This window comes from Colobus angolensis, unplaced genomic scaffold, assembly GCF_000951035.1.
Source record: "Colobus angolensis palliatus isolate OR3802 unplaced genomic scaffold, Cang.pa_1.0 Scaffold245, whole genome shotgun sequence".
Taxonomy (NCBI): domain Eukaryota; kingdom Metazoa; phylum Chordata; class Mammalia; order Primates; family Cercopithecidae; genus Colobus; species Colobus angolensis.
The window spans coordinates 1,954,206-1,967,690 of NW_012115655.1; the positions used below are offsets into that span (position 1 = coordinate 1,954,206).

At 42.9% G+C, this 13,485-nt stretch overlaps 1 protein-coding gene across 1 annotated transcript in view; it reads left to right on the forward strand.

Annotated features, from left to right (window-relative positions):
• Positions 1-13,485, forward strand: part of YEATS2 (YEATS domain containing 2) — a 95,962-nt gene that overhangs the window by 52,597 nt on the left and 29,880 nt on the right. The window contains exons 15-18 of the mRNA XM_011945805.1: positions 5,115-5,373; positions 6,308-6,469; positions 8,581-8,792; positions 10,215-10,373. Of these exons, the coding sequence (XP_011801195.1) occupies positions 5,115-5,373; positions 6,308-6,469; positions 8,581-8,792; positions 10,215-10,373 (792 nt within the window). The remainder of the gene's footprint in view (positions 1-5,114; positions 5,374-6,307; positions 6,470-8,580; positions 8,793-10,214; positions 10,374-13,485) is intronic.

Below are 13,485 nucleotides of genomic sequence, written 5' to 3' on the forward strand. Positions count from 1 at the left end.
AAGTTTTTTGTATTTTTAGTAGAGACAGGGTTTCACTATGTTGGCCAGGCTGGTCTCGAACTCCTGACCTCGTGATCCACCCACCTTGGCCTCCTAAAATGCTAGGATTACAGGCATGAGCCACTGCGCCTGGCCATTTTTTTGTATTTTTAAATAAAGACTGGGTTTCACCATGTTCCTCAGGCTGGTCTCAAATTCCTGACCTCTAATGATTCACCCGCCCTCGGCCTCCCAAAGTGCTGGGATTACAGGTGTGAGCCACCATGTCCAGCAGGATACTAGGTTTTACCAGGCTCTTGGAGAAATTGTGTGTCATATCCTGAAAACTTTGAAGCAGTTGGCATAAGAAGGGAAAAGCAAGTCGGGTGCATGGAATTTGAGGAAAGAAATTGAAGTAGGTCTAAAATGTGTGTATTGTTTTCTTTAAGTTCTTTCTTTGGTAGTTTAGGAATATAAAAGTAGAATTCTGTGTAATTTAACTTGTAAAATAGGTTATTAAGTTTGATATGTTTAGGAGATACGAAGACTGCTTAGTTAAGAGAAAAGTTCAGCTACTACAGCAGAGAAACCTGAACACCAGAACCTTAAGTAAGTTTATTTCTCTCACCCAGTCGTCAAGAATCTAGATTCCTCCTGCCTTTCCTTTTTTGCTCTGCCATTCTCAAAATTTGGCTTTCAGCTTGTGGACTAAGAAAACACTTCATCTCATGCCTCCACGTTCACACTTCTTGCCAGAAGGAAGGGAGCAGGGGGAGAACTGAGGGCAGACACAGCCCGAAAGTTGCACTCACTTCTGCACACATCCTGTTAGCCAGAAACCAGACAGCTACTCCTAGGTCCGGGAGGGCTGGGAAATAAGAGTTGTGATTCCATGTGGCCATTCCCCCAGCTGAAAACTGGGGGCTCTATTACATGAGAGGAGAAGGAAATAATAGATATTGGGGTTCAACTAGCAGTTTCTGCCACACCCCCAAAAAGTTTTGCTACATTAAGGATTTTTTTTTTCTTTTGTAAATATACAGAAAAGTTCTTTATCAGTAAGAAGGGTTTCCGTATTTCCACATAACTAGGAGGATGACCTTGCCCTGCTCTGTGGCTACAGAAACTCTACAGGTCCCTGCAGAATGAAGTTCATGCAGTTAGAACAGAGATGTAGGCCAGGTGTGGTGGCTCATGCCTCTAATCCCAGCACTTTGGGAGGCCGAGGAGGACAGATCACCTGATGTCAGGGGTTCGAGATCAGCCTGGCCAACATGGAGAAACCCCATCTCTACTAAAAATACATAATTAGCCAGGAGGGATGGCGCATGCCCGTAATCCCAGCTGCTCGGGAAGCTAAGGCAGGAGAATCGCTTGAACCCAAGAGGCGGAGGTTGCCGTGAGCCAAGATCGCACCACTACGCTCTAACTTGGGCAACAAGAGCAATACTCTGTCTCAAAAAAAACAAAACGGAGATGTAGATGTGGGTAATATGTGGGTAATAAGGGATTTTTCATCCAAACCAGGAGAGCCAGGGGGAATTTGTCTTCATTCTAGGTTAACTTGCTTTTTAAAATTGGTTATTTTATTTTGTTTCTTCTTTCCTTCCCTCCTTTCTTAAACGTACAGAAAAGTAGAGAGACTATTATGATGAATCCCACTTGCCTGTTACCCAGTTTCAACAATTAACAGCATTTTACTCATCTTAATTTCTCTTCCTGGAATATTGTAAAGCAGCAGGCAGATCCCAGTGTTGTATAATTCACTCAAGATTAATTTCTGTTTCACCCGCTGAATCCAGAGGTTAAGATCGAGGTCTCTGCCTTGGCCAAATGCGGAAGACAGCCACAAATGTCTGTCCTTTGGCTGTCCTTTGCTGGTCTCCACGTCCCCTTGTGGATTATTCTTCAGTTGAAATGTTGTGATGAACAACAGCTGTCCTGTTAGCTAGGCATCCTATTAACTTGTTCTCATTTTGCTTCATGATTTTGGGGGTAAATGTTATCCATATTTTATAGATGAGGAGGCTGATGGTAAAACTCAGAGAGATTAAATAACTTACCTAGCTACTAACTAATAATAACCAACCTGGGAAACCAGATCTGTCTGCTTACCGAAAACTACACTGTTTCCTCTTTGTGACACTGTGGTTTATAATACTTGATTAAGGTACTGTTTTCTTTTTTTTTTTCTGAGACGAAGTCTTGCTCTGTCACCAGGCTGGAGTGCACTGGCGTGATCTCAGTTCACTGCAACCTCTGCCTCCTGGGTTCAAGCGATTCTCCTGCCTCAGCCTTCCGAGTAGCTGGGGCTACAGGCGCCCGCCACCTCGCCTGGCTAATTCCTTGTAATTTTAGTAGAGATGAGGTTTCATCATGTTGGCCAAGACAATCTCGATCTCTTGACCTTGTGATCCACCCGCCTCGGCCTCCTAAAGTGCTGGGATTACAGGCATGAGCCACCGAGCCTGGCCAAGGGACTGTTTTCTTTACATCAGCTGTATTATTCGAGTACATGGTAAATGTATTTTACTGTACTCACAGTCTTTGAACAGAAACCATGTATGATATAGTAATTTTTTATTTAAAACTTCCTACTTATCAGTTGCATATGGTTTATCGTTTCATTCTACCTTCTGAATAATCTTATTTTAAAATTTAGAAATACTCTAAAATTCCAGCAACATAGGTAGAGAATTAAGTAATCAGTATGCCCATATCCTCCACCCCAAATTTACATATTCATGTTTACTTCAGATCTTTTTTCTCCAAATAAAACATTTCTGATAAAGTTGAAGTCCACTTTGTTCTTCCCAGAGGCAGCAAGCACTGTCATGACTTTGATGTGTAGCCTTCTACTCCATGTGCTTAATTACATGAATACATGGTCATAGGAAACATGATGTTGTTTGTGTTTTGAAGGTTTACATAAAAGATATTTCTACTTACATTTTTCTGCAACTCCCTTTTCACTTTCTTATTCTTGCAGTCTGTTTATACTATTATATCCCTAATATATATAGTTCTAGTTCATTTATTTTTAGTATGACCTTTCATTGTCTGTCTTATGCCACAGTTTGTCCATTGCTCTATCTGTAGACATTAAGAATGGTGTTGCATGCTGGAGACATTAAGGTTGCTAACAGCTTTTGGTAAAAATAATGCTGTGTTGGACATTGTTGTATACGTTCCCTTGAACACATGTCTGTTTCTCTAGGATATATGCCTAAAAATAGAATTCCTACTATGTGGGGGTATGTGAATTTTCCGTTTTAACAGGTAGGCCAGTGCCTCTCTGGAATGGCTGTCCAAATTTATCTTCCTACCAACAGTGAGCAAAAATTCCTATTTTCCCCACAGCCTCTAGTAACTTCTTGGTGTTATCAGACTTTTAAGCTTTTTTCTCCCCCAATCTGATGGGTGATCGTGTTAGTCTTTTTTGCCTTAAGAAGGTAGATCATTTGCATTTCTTCTAACCTTGTGGAGGTCTGTTCATCTAGTTTCTGGTGAGAAGTTCTTTTTATGAAATAAAGAGCCGGGGAGTGGGAAACACTGCTCCAATTTGCCATTCATTCAGTGTTTCCTTTAATTGAACATCCTACTATTGACTTTGTTTTAAAAACACTCCTGAGTATTTTCTTAAAAGAATTCATTTTACGGCCGGGCACGGTGGCTCAAGCCTGTAATCCCAGCACTTTGGGAGGCTGAGACAGGCGGATCACGAGGTCAGGAGATCGAGACCATCCTGGCTGACACGGTGAAACCCTGTCTCTACTAAAAAATACAAAAAAAACTAGCCGGGCGTGGTGGCGGGCGCCTGTAGTCCCAGCTACTCGGGAGGCTGAGGCAGGAGAATGGCGTGAACCTGGGAGGCGGAGCTTGCAGTGAGCTGAGATCCGGCCACTGCACTCCAGCCCGGGTGACAGAGCGAGACTCCGTCTCAAAAAAAAAAAAAAAAAAAAAAACATTTTACTTTTGAAACTAGATACTTCTAATTTTCATTATTTGGGTACTGGGGTCTTTTTTTTTTTAAACAGTTAAATATTATTATTATTATTATTTTTGAGACAGAGTCTTGCTCTGTCACCCAGGCTGGAGTGCAGTGCACTCCAGCTCACTGGAGCAGTGCATCTCAGCTCACTGCAAGTTCTGCCTCCTGGGTTCACGCCGTTCTCCTGCCTCAACCTCCCCAGTAGCTGGGACCACAGGCGCCCGCCACCACTCCTGGCTAATTTTTTATATTTTCAGTAGAGACAAAGTTTCATGTGTTAGCTAGGATGGTCTCGATCTCCTGACCTCATCATCTGCCCGCCTCAGCCTCCCAAAGTGCTGGGATTACAGACGTGAACCACCACACCTGGCCTAAATATGATTCTTGCTTTTTTCTTTTTTTTTTTTTTTCTTAAACAGGGTCTTGCTCTGTCATCCAGGCTGGAGGGCAGTGGTGTGATCACGGCTCACTGCAGCCTTGAACTCCTAGGCTCAAGGGATCGTCCCCTGCCTCAGCCTTCTGAATAGCTGGGACTACAGATGTGTGCCACTGTACTGGCTAATTTTTTTTTTTTTTTTTTTTTTTTAGACAGAGTCTTACTCTGTCACCCAGACTGGAGTACAGTGGCATGATCTCCGCTCACTGCAACCTCTGCCTCCCAGGTTCAGGGGATTCTTCCACCTCAGCCTCCAGAGTAGATGGGACTACATGTGCGTGCCCCCATGCCCGGCTAATTTTTGTATTTTTAGTAGAGACTAGATTTCACCATGTTGGCCTGGCTGGTCTCGAACTCCTGACCTCAAATGATCCTCCTGCCTTGGCCTCCCAAAGTGCTGGGATTACTTAAAGGCGTGAGCCACCATGCCCGGCCAAACTTTTTTCTTTATACTTCTGAATTTCCCAAATTTTCTATTAATGTAAGTTATAAAAAGTAGCTTAGGTAAGACAACAATTGTTAAGATTCTATTATTGTAATACCCAAGTGTAAGAAATACGGTTGCCGTTCACACCTGTGTAAGTAGATTTCCTAGATGACTGAATTAGGCTGCATGTATTGTGTGCAGATCTTTGTTTTGCTCTTCGCCAAAACAGTGACTGCTAAGAGCTCTTGAAGCACCGTTGGACTCTGCTCTGTTTTGAACAGGTTGTCGGGGTACCAGTTGGGTCTGCTTTACCTTCAACAGTGAAGCAGGCTGTGGCGATCAGTGGTGGCCAGATCCTGGTAGCCAAGGCCAGCTCTTCTGTCTCCAAAGCAGTTGGTCCAAAGCAAGTTGTGACCCAAGGAGTTGCCAAAGCAATTGTGAGTGGAGGTGGAGGAACCATTGTTGCTCAGCCAGTGCAGACCTTAACTAAAGCTCAGGTCACTGCTGCTGGTCCTCAGAAGAGTGGATCCCAGGGTTCAGGTAAAACGGATCATCATTGGGAGCCCTTTCAGCGGAAGCTCTGTCCAAAATTTCCTTTGCTAGTGATTTTATTTGCTATTTGATCTTGTCTAGGAAAGCCTAGTTAGGTCGATGCTGTAAGAAGTGTATTGAAATGTTTGTTCTTTTTTATGGGACATTTCACATAAAGGTCTGTAGGTATTTAGCTTTAAGTTTACACACACACACACACACACACACACACACCATTTCTCAGTACTGTGGGGGATTGGTTCCAGGACTCCCTACTGCAGGTAGCAAAATCTACAGATGCTCGAGTCCCCTATGCACATCTTCTGGTGTACTTTTACATCATCTCTAGGTTATTTTAGTACCTAATAACAATGTAAATGCTGTGTAAATAGTTGTTACACTCTGTTGTTTAAGGAATAATGACAAGAAAAAGTCCGTACATGTTCAGTACAGATGTACTCATCTAATTTTTCTCCCAATCTATGGGGATACAGAGAGCCAACAGTACTTGCCAGTCAGGAGCACAAATTTGCCCTAACTTTGACTTTAAACAAATGGGGGAAAATATGTATTCCTCCATAGATAGGGTGATTATTTCATTAATTGTCCAAACCACAGTATTTTTGAGAGTAAAAAGAGTCACTGTTAATAGTTACAGTGGGACGAGTGTAACCTAGAACTGTTTTAGGCAGAACTAGGACATATGGTCACCCTATTATATACAAATATAAAGAGCCTCTGGCAGGCTTTTCTGGTCTATAAATTATTTTTTAATTAGCAGGATATTTAAGAATATCAGTCTTTAAAGCACTGTGCATCTGGGAAACAAACTTTGAATTTATTGCTTGTTAGTGTTCTAAAATAATATTTTATTGCCTTGTATTTTAGAGTGTTGCCCTTAGTTTCAATTTATCTTACAATTTTTTCTCCTTTACCATTTTAGTAATGGCAACATTGCAGCTACCAGCCACTAATTTGGCCAACTTGGCAAATTTGCCTCCTGGCACTAAACTCTACCTAACTACAAACAGCAAGAACCCTTCAGGAAAAGGAAAACTGCTGCTGATCCCTCAGGGAGCCATCCTGCGAGCTACAAACAGTGCTAGTAAGTGAAACCGTTGGGTTGAATCATTTGGTTGTTGGTTCTGTGTGTGTGTGTTCATCTTGTCCACCTGAGGGTAGTTCTTACCTGTTTCAGAAAGCATTTCCGTAACTCTGTTGGGTGGTGTAATGGTAGCATTTGCCCAGATGGATTTAACACATAACAATAATTTAACTAGAAGTGGGTTTGCTCCTCAGCGTTTGGGATCAGGAATGAATCACACTGGAGAGAGATGGCTAGTGAGGCTGTTAGGAGAAAGCCATCTACAGGAACCATGAATGAAGTGGTGTCTGAAAATTATCTGGTGATACCTGAGGGAAGATCCATCTACTCAGAGAAGCTGGAAGTCTATTTTTGGGGACAGGTTGGCATAGGATTAGAATCGAGTGCGTCCGTTTGGCTTTGTTTAGATGGGGGTCCCCAACCCCTGGGCCGCACAGCAGAAGGTGAGCGGAGGGTGAAGGAGCATTACTGTCTGAGCTCTGCCTCCCGTCAGATCAGCAGTGGCGCTAGATTCTCACAGGAGCGCAAACCCTGTTGAGAACTGTGCATACGAGGGATCTAGGTTGCACGCTCCTTATGAGAATCTAATGCCTGATGATCTGAGGTGGAACAGTTTCATCCCAAAACCACCCCCCACCTCCTGCCGCAAGTCATGGAAAAATTCTCTTCGATGAAACTGGTCCCTGGTGCCGCAAAGCTTGGGGGCAGCTGGTTTGGATGTATTCCTTACTTCTGCTAGGTTTGGAGATGGAAAGAGAAATACAGACTGCCTAGGTGTGTAAGTCTTAAAGCCCCGTGGAAATGAGGCAGTTTATTTGCAGTTACAGAAACTTTTGCTTTGACGTATCGAGAAAAACAATTTGGGCAGTGTTGAAGAGGATAGGATGAAAGGAAATTATTTCTCTCTGAATCAGAAGTAGAAAGGTACAGCATTCAGGGTCATTAGAAGTTAACCACCCTTGCCAAAATGCAGTGTGTCAGCTAACCGTCCTTGTGTTCATTGACCGTGATGGGTCAGTTCCACTGTCACTTGGTATTTTTTCCTCATACCTAAGCAGTGGTATGTCCAAAAGTTAAATATGTAAGAAAAGCACAGTGTAAATATAAGTATTTCAGAAGTCATCCAGGGAGCTACTTAGATTCTTGTGATATTCTTGGGGCAAAAATAAACCATTGGAAAGGAAGTTGTTGCAATAATCACTGGAATGAAGGTGGAGAAGGAAATTGGAAATATTCTTGAGTGAATATTCATAGTCCAGGTAGTTCAAATGCATTATCTCACCAAAAGAGAAGGAAAAAGAGTTTTGACATGGGATTTGAAAGGCAAAGAAGAATGAGGTCCTGGGGTCATTGTAAATGAAGGAAAGTCTTCATTTTTCCCAAGACAGGGAGACAGCATTGAGCACTGTAAAGTTACACTAAATTCCAGCAATTCATTGACATTGAATCAGATGTCCGAAAGTTGGGAAGCACCTATCTGAGCACATTTAAGTGTTGATTAAAATACTTGGCTAGAGGCAGGGTGCAGTGGCTCACACCTGTAATCCCAGCACTTCGGAGGGCCAAGGCAGGCGGATCATGAGGTCAAGAGATCGAGACCATCCTGGCCAACGTGGTGAAACCCCCTCTCTACTAAAAATGCAAAATTAGCTGGGCATGGTGGCACACGCCTGTAGTCTCAGCTACTTGGGAGGCTGAAGCAGGAGAATCGCTTGAACCTGGGAGGCAGAGGTTGCAGTGAGCCAAGATCTTACCATTGCACTCCAGCCTGGCGACAGAGTGAGACTCCGTCTCAGAAAAATACTTAGCTAGAAAATGTCAGTAGCAAGCCTTCTTTTGATCTCCCATGACCACATCAACGTATCTTCATTGTACTCAGAGCTGAAATACAGTCAGTTGTCATGCAGTGGAAAGGAAATAGATTCTGATCTAAAAATCTAGGAAGTTCTCTTCACTCTTGTCACAGGCTAGGTAGATTACAGAAAAGAGGGAGGAAAATAGGAAAGGAGAAGGAATGGCACTAAAAGGGAAACATCTCTCTGGGCTCATTTTTATGTTAAAGCTTTGCTTGATACATTTTATGATGTTGCTGTCATTCATTGTATTTTTAGATCTCCAGTCTGGCTCAGCTGCCAGTGGTGGGAGTGGTGCTGGAGGAGGAGGTGGTGGTGGAGGCGGTGGCAGTGGTGGAGGCAGCAGTGCAGGAGGAGGAGGAGGAACAGGAGGAGGAACAGCAGGAGGAGGAACTCAAAGTACCGCCGGCCCTGGAGGGATATCTCAGCACCTGACTTACACATCTTACATCCTCAAGCAAACTCCCCAGGTCTGGTTATCTGTAACTGATATTTTAAATCATTTAGCTATTTGGTAACTATGCTTAATTATAACTGATTGACTTTTACAGCTCTGGGATTAGGATTCAATACTAACACCTTAGCCATGTTATCTATAGCTATATCTTGGCTGGTAGCTCATGCCTGTAATCCTAGCACTTTGGGAGGCCAAGGTGGGTGGATTGCTTGAGCGCAGGAGCTCGAGACCAACCTGAGCAACATGGCGAAACCCTGTCTTTACTAAAAGTACCAAAATTAGCTGGGCATGGTGGTGCATGTCTGTAGTCCCAGCTACTCTGAAGGTTGAGGTGGGAGGATTGCTTGAACCTGGGAGGTTGAGGCTGCAGTGAGCTGAGGTCGCACCACTGCACTCCACCCTGGGTGACAGAGCAATACCCTGTCTCAAAAAAAAAAAAAAGAAAAAAAAAATCTCTTTATCTTTTTGTGCTCGTTTTGAGAGAAGAGGAAATAGAGATTGAGAAACACTTTAGTAACTTATCCAGGATCTTCCTGCTAAGCTAATGGTAGAATTTGAGTTTAAGCCAGGCATAGTGGCTCACGCCTGTAATCCCAGCACTTTGGGAGGCCAAGGCAGGCAGATCACCTGTCAGGAGTTCAAGACCAGCCTGGCCAACATGGTGAAACCCCGTCTCCACTAAAAATACAAAAATCAGTTGGGTGTGGTGGTGCATCCCTGTAATCCCAGCTACTTGTGAGGCTGAGGCAGGAGAATCACTAGAACCCAGGAGACAGAGGTTGCAGTGAGCTGAGATCACTCCATGGTATTCTAGCCTGGGCGACAGAGTGAGACTCTGTCTCAAAAAAAAAAAAAAAAAGATTTTGGGTTTAAACCCAGATCTTCCTGCCTTAAAGAAAGATTTCTACTATGCTGATTGCCTCCCAAATCCATGAGGTAATAAACAGTATTAATGTACAGTTGAAAAGTTGCTCGTAGAAGGGAGTGATCAAAGAGACAATATCAAGTTGCAATATTTAGAGTTAGGTTAGATTTGATTAGGAACGGGTTTCCTCCTCCTCTCCTCTTATCATTAAAGTCTTGGCTCTTTTCGAAGGAAAGTCATAGAATTTTGGTTCCAGATGTTCTTATTGAGAAAGAGAAATAGTTATCAGTCTGAATGATTAAATCCAACTTTGAGGACTAAATTGCAAAACAGAGTTTTCAACAGACTGCTCTGTAACTACGGTGCAAAGTTTGAGAGGTGGGGATAACTGTTGGAAGTAATACTTAGAGCACAACTATTCTTTTGAATTATTTTGCCTACATCGCAGAATTAAAGGGGAGAGCATTGTAGCTTGTAAGATGGGACGTTACATGTTATTTAGGGGATCAGAACAGTCCATTTGAATTTAACAAATTATCGGTTAGTTCTTTATATTTTTTTCTAACTTAGGGCACATTTTTAGTTGGCCAGCCATCACCCCAGACTTCTGGAAAACAGCTCACCACTGGGTCAGTGGTCCAAGGAACACTGGGAGTCAGCACATCTTCTGCACAAGGACAACAAACACTAAAGGTCATCTCTGGACAGAAAACCACGTTGTTTACACAGGTAAATATGCCCATGCACACACCCCAAATATGGGGTGACTATGGCATTTATTTACATATTTACATGTGCTTTCTCTTTTTTCACAAAGAAATTAAGGTTACATAAGAAAATGAACAGTAAGGCCCGGAGTGGTCGCTCACGCCTGTAATCCCAGCACTTTGGGAGTCCGAGGTGGGTTAATTGCCTGAGGTCAGGAGTTCGAGACTAGCCTGGCCAACATGGCCAACATAGTGAAACCCTGTCTCTACTAAAAATACAAAAATTAGCCGGGCGGGATGGTGCGCACCTGTAGTCCCAAGTACTCAGGAGGCTGAGGCAGGAGAATCGCTTGAACCTGGGAGGCAGAGGTTGCAATGAGCCGAGATCGCGCCATTGCATTCCAGCCTGGGCGACAGAGCGAGATTCTGTCTCAAAAAAAAAAAAGAAAGAAAAGGAACAATAAAAAATATAGAAAAACAAAAATGAATCTTGAGGTTTGGGAAAATATAAGTAGAATGAGAAAATTAAGGCCCCAGGTGTTATTCTGATATGTAAACAGTTAAGATATCTTGCACAGTTAATAAAATCAAGGTATAAATTTTATAGCAAAGACAAAATGAGAAGCATGGTCAGTTTTAAAGTCACACTATATGTGAGAAAGAAAAAACACATATTTCATTAGAAGAAACAAAGCTTTCTTGACACTTTGTTGTAAAATTTCTCCAGATGGACTTCACATAGAAGAGGTGGGAGGATCCGCCTGCCTCGGCTTCCCAAAGTGCTGGGATTACAGGTGTGACTCACCACACCTGGCTTTGTTTAGAATTTTTGCAAGGAATACTGGTCAGTAGTTTTCTTAGTAATTTCTGTCTGGTTTGGTATCAGGGTAATACTGGCCTCATAAAATGAAGTGAAAGCTTTTTCTTGCTTTTCTTTTTATTGGAAGAGTTTATATAGAATTGGTACTATTTCTTAACTGTTTAATTGAATATACCAGTAAAAGCCATATTAGCCTGGAGTTTTCCTAATTGAGAAGGTTTTTATACTACAGTTTTAAATTTCAGTTTATTTACTAGGTAAGGGACTGCTCAGGTCATTTCTTTTCTTTTCTTTTCTTTTCTTTTTATATATATTTTTTGAGACAGACTCTTGTTCTGTTGCCCAGGCTCTTGGGTTCAAGCAATTCTCCTGCCTCATCCTCTCAAGTAGCTGTAATTACAGGAGCCCACCACCACGCCTGGCTAATTTTTGTATTTTTAGTAGAGACGGAGTTTTACCATATTGGTCAAGCTGATCTCGAACTCCTGACCTCGTGATCTGCCTCCCTCGGCCTCCCAAAGTTCTGGGATTACAGGCACAAGCCACCGCGCCCAGCCCGTTTTCATTCTTGCTTCTGATAATTATGTGTCTTCTCTTTTTATTGATCAGTCTAGCCAGGGGTTTATCAGTTGTATTGATGTTTTCAAATTAGCAGCATTTGGTGTCCTAATTTCTTTTTTGTCAGATGTCCTTACCCATGTTAAACAGATACAAGGCCCTGCAATTCACTATAGGCAGTTCTTTTAAATCTTCCTCAGATTTCATACCTGCTTGTGTTGTAGCAGTGTGCAGGTGAGACAATGCCTGTTGCCCCTCCCTCCTTGCAGGGACTGGCTATCTTTAATCTTCAGGTTACTTGGCTACTTTGAGATTTCAGCCCTCCAATATGTTTCAGAAAAATAAGATTTTGTAGTGTATTCAGCCTTTTTTTGGTTAGAGTAGGAGCAACCATGCTTTACAGCCCTCTGTTTCCTATGTGGAAGCAAAAGTCCCTGACCAACGGATTTTAACTTGACAGAGAAAACTTTATTTTTATTTGTTTATTTTTTTGTATATTTTTTTGAGATGGAGCCTTGCTTCATCCCCAGGCTGGATTGCAGTGGCACAGTCTTGGCTCACTGCAGCCTCCGCCTCCTGGGTTCAAGCAATTCTCCTGCCTCAGCCTCCTGTGTAGCTGGGACTACAGGCACGGACCGCCACGTCTGGCTAATTTTTGTATTTTTAATAGAGAGAGGGTTTCACTATGTTGGCCAGGATGGTCTCAATCTCTTGAGCTCGTGATCTGCCTACCTCGGCCTCTCAACGTACTGGGATTACAGGTGTGAGCCACTGCACCCGGCCTTTACTTTTTTTTTTTTTTTTTAATTTTTTATCTTTCTGACTCAAGATCTAACAGAAAAAACTTTAAATTGCTGTGGTTTCAGATTACATAATACAACTAAACTTGAAGAAACTTCCACTAGTTGAGCTTTAGTGTAGCATCAGAGAAGAGTAACAACAGTATTTGAAAGAGCTGTTAAAATACTCTTCCCTTTTCCAACTACATATGGGAATATATCTCAAACCAACACAGCAAGCACCACAGGAAGGAGGAAGCAGGGGGCGCAGGGCATGGAGAGTACTGGAAACTGAATAGAACTGGCTGCTCTTGCTGCAGTACCCAACACATCACCCTTCTGGTTGCCTCAAGCTTCTGCCATCACCAGATGTAGAGCGTATCTAGCATTTTTCCACGCTTCTGTGGCAGATTCTCCTGGCATGTCCTGCGTAAGGCTTTTATCACTTGGCGAGGCTTTCTTCTGCAGCTTCTTGTCTGTTTTTCATAGTTGCTTGTCCACTATTGGACTCCTCAACTAGTTCTTGAACACAACCAGGAGAATACTTTTATTTATTTATTTATGCCTTTTCTGGTTTTTTTGGATTTGGTGCTGAGAGGAGTATTGCTGTCCACAGTGAAGATAAAATGGCACAAATGTTTATGCAGTGAACTCTGTGGCAGCAAAATACATGAAGTGCAAAGACTATTAAGAATATGAGGAGAGGCCAGGCGCGGTGGCTCAAGCCTGTAATCCCAGCACATTGGGAGGCCGAGACGGGCAGATCACGAGGTCAGGAGATCGAGACCATCCTGGCTAACACGGTGAAACCCCTTCTCTACTAAAAAAATACAAAAAACTAGCCGGGCGAGGTGGCGGGTGCCTGTAGTCCCAGCTACTCGGGAGGCTGAGGCAGGAGAATCACTAGAACCCAGGAGACAGAGGTTGCAGTGAGCTGAGATCACTCCATGGTATTCTAGCCTGGGCGACAGAGTGAG